At 34.8% G+C, this 5,927-nt stretch overlaps 1 protein-coding gene across 2 annotated transcripts; it reads left to right on the top strand.

The window, feature by feature from the left end:
• Nucleotides 1-1,544: 1,544 nt before the first annotated feature.
• LOC140991697 (protein SMAX1-LIKE 4-like) lies at nucleotides 1,545-5,691 on the top strand. 2 transcript variants are annotated; one of them, XM_073461808.1, is made up of 4 exons: nucleotides 1,545-2,215; nucleotides 2,309-3,054; nucleotides 3,769-4,003; nucleotides 4,091-5,691. In XM_073461808.1, the coding sequence occupies exons 1-4, from the start codon at nucleotides 1,775-1,777 to the stop codon at nucleotides 5,618-5,620; spliced, it is 2,952 nt and encodes a 983-aa protein (XP_073317909.1). In that variant the 5' UTR covers nucleotides 1,545-1,774; the 3' UTR covers nucleotides 5,621-5,691. The 2 variants fall into 2 exon arrangements, with proteins under 2 accessions (XP_073317909.1, XP_073317908.1); XM_073461807.1 differs by having other exon boundaries at nucleotides 1,545-3,054.
• The last annotated feature ends 236 nt before the right edge of the window (nucleotides 5,692-5,927 follow it).

The raw sequence follows: 5,927 nt of genomic DNA on the forward strand, positions 1-5,927 counted from the left end.
TTAATTTTTAGGAGATCTTTTTCTTTAAAGAATATCGATTTTCAAGAAATACCAAAAACACAAGTGAAGAAAGGTATTTACAAAAAAAAAATTCTAAAGAAAAGCTAGCTATATATATGCTTGGCTATGTCATAAAGAATTTTTTTAATTTAAATATTATTATCTTATTTTTAAATTTTATAATTTCGCTTCATTTTTACGCCTATAATAGTATATTATTTTTATATAAAAGAAAATACGATAACAAAATTAGAAATTGATAAAATTAAACATGAATTATGTTTCCGATATGGTTTTAAATCGCATTAACAGAAAACACGTTTCATATATTTTAACAAAATCAAGCATTACCAATAATTCTCAAGTACTTTTTCTTGTCATTATCTAGTGTTTGAAAGGTCGAACTCAAACCAAATTTATCCGTAAAATGTTTACTATTATTACATACAAAAGAACATTTTGTAATATAAAAGTTTCTTTAATATATAAATTATTCGAAATATAATTTATTAAGTTGGGTTTTTCGAATTTTTACAAAAAATATAGACTCAATATTAATATTTTATATAATAATCAAAAACATTTTTTATCAAAAAAAATACAGAACAAGTAATAAACGACATGTTTTAGCTTCTGGATTTTTATTTTTGCCGGTTACAAAAACTAAATCAGATTGTTCTTTATAAAGTTTAGTCTAGAAACAAATACGCATTTTTATTTTTAAATAAAATAGCAAAAACGTTTGTAATGATTCTAGTCAAAATAAAAGTAAAAGAACCAACTATTTCGAATTTGAATTCTTTCTTTTCTTTTTTTTTTTTAATAATAATTTGAATTTTTTTGTTATCTCTTGTTGGATTTGTTNAAATTAGACACAACCCATCAACCCGACACGATTCAACCCGAAAAAAATCAGGTTTGGGTTTGGGTCAGCTCTGGTTAGACCCGATAGCTGACCTGAAAAAATTGATCGGCTTGGGTTGGGTTGACCCGAAAATTATAATTTTTTTTAAAAAATATAATTAATAAATATTGCTTACATTTGTATATATTGTATGTCTGAAAAAATATTTACTGTATATATATATATCATAAATTTTCATAGTTTAATATTTATTTTGAACATTTTTTATTTTCTAAACAATTTTTTATTTGATTTGGTAAATATATTTTAGTTTTCTACAATTAAACTTTAAAATTTAAATCATATATATGAGGGAGATATTATTATTATGTGTTTAAATTAAAAAATATATTTTTTTGGAATTTTATTCAATTTTCTTTAAAAAAAATTGAAATCTGGTTACTCGGGTTGATCGGGTTGATTCGGGTTCGGGTTGAGTGTTTTCGGGTTGGCTCGGGTTCGGATTGGGTTCGAGTTGAACAATTTTTAAATAATATTATTGCTTAACCCGACTTAACCCATCCAACTCACCTGAATTGACACCTTTACCATTATTGTAAAACTTCAAGTTATCCCTAAGACTAATTATGACCTTTTCAAATAGACCTATTCTATTTACACCCTAAACTATTATTCTCCCAACACCACCTATTTATTCCCTTTGCAGGAAATATTACCACACCATTTCAAACACAACGTCCCATTTTTTCTCCTCACAGAAGAAGCACGCACGCACGCACGCACACACTTAGTGTTTCGGGGAGGGAATAGTTTGACAAGTAACGAGAACCAAGAAGCAGGTTTCCGGCGAGAAGAGAGATTTCGCTTTTTTTCCGGGGGGGTGTTTGGGGGTGGGGTGTGTTCTAAGTTATGCGTGCAGGAGTTTGCGCAGCTCAACAGACCCTCTCCGTAGAGGCTGCTTCCGTGTTGAAGCATTCTCTTAGCCTGGCACGGCGGCGCGGCCACGCTCAGGTCACACCACTGCATGTCGCCGCCACTTTGCTGAGCTCTAGAGCCAGTCCTCTCAGAAGGGCTTGCCTTAAATCTCAGCCTAACCAACCATCACATCCGCTTCAATGCCGAGCTCTAGAGCTGTGTTTCAATGTCGCACTTAATCGTCTTCCTGCCACCCCTACTCCTCTTCTTCACGCGCAGCCTTCCTTATCTAATGCCATTGTTGCTGCTCTTAAAAGGGCTCAAGCTCACCAGAGGAGAGGCTGTATTGAGCAGCAGCAGCAGTCACCGCCGCCGTTGATTGGTGTTAAAGTTGAGCTGGAACAACTTATTTTGTCAATCTTGGATGACCCTAGTGTGAGTAGGGTAATGAGGGAGGCTGGTTTCTCAAGTACTGCAGTGAAAAACAACATGGAGGAGTCTACTAATTCCGTTTCTTCTGTTTTTCAGTGCTACAACAATTCTGGTGGGATTTACTCAACTCCAAGTTCACCTCCAAATTATGATCAAAACCCTAATAGTTTCTGGCATTCCAATGTGATGTCTTACGTTTCTGAGAAAAACCCATTGATCTTTTCACCTGATCAGAAGGGTATTTTAAGCAAGCCCGACGCAAATACTTCCCCTCTGAAGGAAGATATCAAGTTGGTTTTCGAGGTTTTGCTCAGAAAGAAGAGACGAAACACTGTAATAGTTGGAGACTCTTTCTCCATGAATGAAGCTCTTGTTGCAGAGCTAATGAATAAAGTAAAAAGAGGAGATGTGCCTGAGGAGTTAAAATCCGTGTACTTTGTTAAGTTTCAGTTCTCATCAGTGCCACTCCAGCTCATGAAAAGAGAAGAAGTGGACATGCATATTGATGATTTGAAAAGAAAGGTCGAATCTTCTGCGTCAAATGGTAGAGTTATAATCTACACTGGTGACTTGAAATGGACAGTTGAAGAACTGTTTTGTGGTGGTAAGGAAGCCACGGTTTATAGCCCTATTGATCACTTAGTTTCTGAGATAGCAAAGTTGCTTTCTTGGTATAATAATGACAGTTTAAACGCAAGAGTTTGGTTAATGGCTACTGCAAGTTACCAGACTTACACGAAGTGTCAAATGAAGCAGCCTCCTTTGGATGCTCAATGGAGTTTGCAAGCTGTGTCTGTTCCTTCTGGTGGACTGGGGTTGAGTCTCAATGCTACTGCTACGATGTGAGTGCTCAAATTTCTTGATTCTAGAATTAAAAGGCAATGTTTTGATTCTCTTTCCGGATATTAATTTATTTTCAGTTTAAAGATTTTATCTGGTAACTGGTGATTGATTTTTCACTAATTTGTGTGTATTGAATTAAGTATTATACTATAGTAAATGGGTATTTTTAACCAAAGATGAAAATATAAATTATGAGAATGAGTTTCTGTTTTGTTTACTGTGAGTAATTTTTCTTAGAAACCAACACAAATAATAGCCAAAGATTCTTGAATTATGCTTTTTTTTTAGAGTCAATTGACTATTTTTGGGTGGCTTTAAAGAGCTTTTTGTTTTATGTATTTGCCTTTTTCTTGTAAATATTTATTCATGGTCTGAAGATAATGAAATGCTGGCACATATAAGTGTGAAAAAGTTCTGTTATGAAGATGTACTATTTACTTTCTAACTTTGTTCGTCTCCTTGTGTTGATAAATTCGAACGCAAGTTAATGAAATTTAATGATTTTTTGGGTATGTTTCAAAAGTACTTTGAAGTTGTCAAAGTGTTGTCTGTTTGAATAAGATTACACATTTTTACCTTGCTATATTGTCTGCTTGATTTTAGTCAACTTTTTAAATAATATTTAGATCTTCATGACACAGAAAAGCAAATATACATTGAAGTATTTTTTTTTTAAATTTATCTTAATCACGTCCCTAATTTACATAATGCAGTGGCGTGGATTCAAGAATCACCTTTAATGAAAATCCATCAAATGTGATGCACAAAAGCCCATTTTTTGGCAAGGAAGAAGATCAAGATGTCTTGAATTGCTGTCCAGAATGCTTATCCAACTTTGAAAAAGAAGCCAGCCAGCACGATTCTTTTTCATTAAACAAAAAAACAGAGAACGGTTCTGTCCAATTACCTTATTGGCTCAAGCCACAAGGCATTGAAACATATGAGAAGGTACCAATTACATATATTTCTTCTAGCAAATGCTAAATTTTAAATTTTTTAATTTATCATGGTTCATTTTCTCTTAATTTTCATCAGGAAGGTTTGCTTCAGCTCAGGAGAAAATATAACAGACACTGCCAGAATCAGCACGGCGGAAGCCAAAATCCAAATAATTCGAGTGCAAATTTTACAAACCAGAGCTTTCTTGGAAGAAATAACTTCAATACTTCATCACATCCTCTTTGGCCAACTATGAACATCTTTGGTGATTCAGACACAATTTCATTTGGTTATTCTTCTGTCAAGGCTAATCAAATCGCCACCGCTCCGCCTCGATTCAGGAGGCAGCAATCTTGCCATATCGAGTTTAGTTTTGAGAATGGGAATTCTAAATTCCAATCCACCAAACTGAACTTGGATTCACTTAAGAGCATGGATGATAAGGAAGTAAAGATCACTCTCGCTCTTGGAAATTCCATGTTTGCTGCTGCACCAAATTCTGAGACAACTAAATTGAATGCTGAAATGTGTAAAACATTACAAGAAAATCTTCCATGGCAAAAGGAAATGATTCCTTCGATTCTACAGGCACTGATGGATCCTAAAGGAATGGACCAAGATAAATGGTTGCTAATTCAAGGAGACGATTTTATTGGAAAGAGACGACTGACAATTAGCATAGCAAAATCCATGTTCGGTTCTTCAGATTTGATCTTCTGCATGAATATGAGGGAAAATACAAGAACATTGACTCAGAACTGTGAGATGCTCCACAAGGCACTGAAAGATCATGAAAAGATGGTAGTTCTTGTTGAAGATGTAGATTGTGCTGATCCTGAGTTTGTTAAGTTTCTTGATGATGGATTTGAGAGTGGGGACATGGGAAAATTGATGAAAAGAGAACGAGATTCGGGAAGCAATATAATGGTCTTAACAACTAATGATTCCTTGAGTTTTAACAAGAAAAGGGATATCACAGATTCTGTCATTCAGATGAAAATAGTTGTCAGTGGATCCAAAATGGATTCAGGGGTGGTATCTGTTCTTGATCATAAGCGTAAATCGCATTGGGATTCTCCCACCAAGATCAAGAGCCGAAGGAACAGTGAAATTGAAGATGTTTTCTCAAACGAGCTCGACCTCAATGTAAAAGTTGATGAGGATGAGCAAGGAGAAGGCAAGGCTGGAGAGTTAAGCCCGATTTCAAGTGATTTGACTCGTGAAATCACAACAGATCAACGGAATTCACCAAAGTTTCTTGGAAAGATAAACAACCGCTTCGTTTTCAACCGAAGCACGGATCAAGAAAACCAAGCAAAGGATATGTTCTTGTCCATGTTCAAGAGATCTTTTCATGAGGCATGTGGGGGTAGAAACATAAGCAGTTTCAACGTCGATGAGATGGTCTTGGAAGAAGTTTTTCAAGGGTCTGGTTTTTATCTTAACAACTTGTTCGAACAATGGTTAAACAATGTTTTTCAAAGAAGTTTACACATGGTTGATACTTGGGAGAGGGGAAATATTAGAGTTAGGCTGTGTTTAGGAGGCGAGGGGGAATATTGTTCAAACGATGGATTCATGGGAACAAGTCTTCCCAATGGAATCCAAGTTTCTTTTATTGTTTAAAATAGCATGTGAGATGTTCATGTTCTTAGGTTTGTAATTATTCATCTTTTAATACAATGCATGGTTTGTTTCTATAACTTTGATTGATTTTGCCTTCTCAAAACAAGGATTTGTGGCTCCATTGTTCCATTTTTAATTGAACAAGCAAAATGCCAAGGTCTATATCATGAATGGCTACTGTTGATACTGTATTTTAAGGTTCCTTGAAAGTGTAAACATATTTAATATCAATGGAAAAGGCAAAATATAGTGCTACTTGATCTTACCAAGAACAACACTACAACATGCGATTGCTGCCTTGAAACTG

Source organism: Primulina huaijiensis, chromosome 13 (genome assembly GCF_012295235.1).
Source record: "Primulina huaijiensis isolate GDHJ02 chromosome 13, ASM1229523v2, whole genome shotgun sequence".
NCBI lineage: Eukaryota > Viridiplantae > Streptophyta > Magnoliopsida > Lamiales > Gesneriaceae > Primulina > Primulina huaijiensis.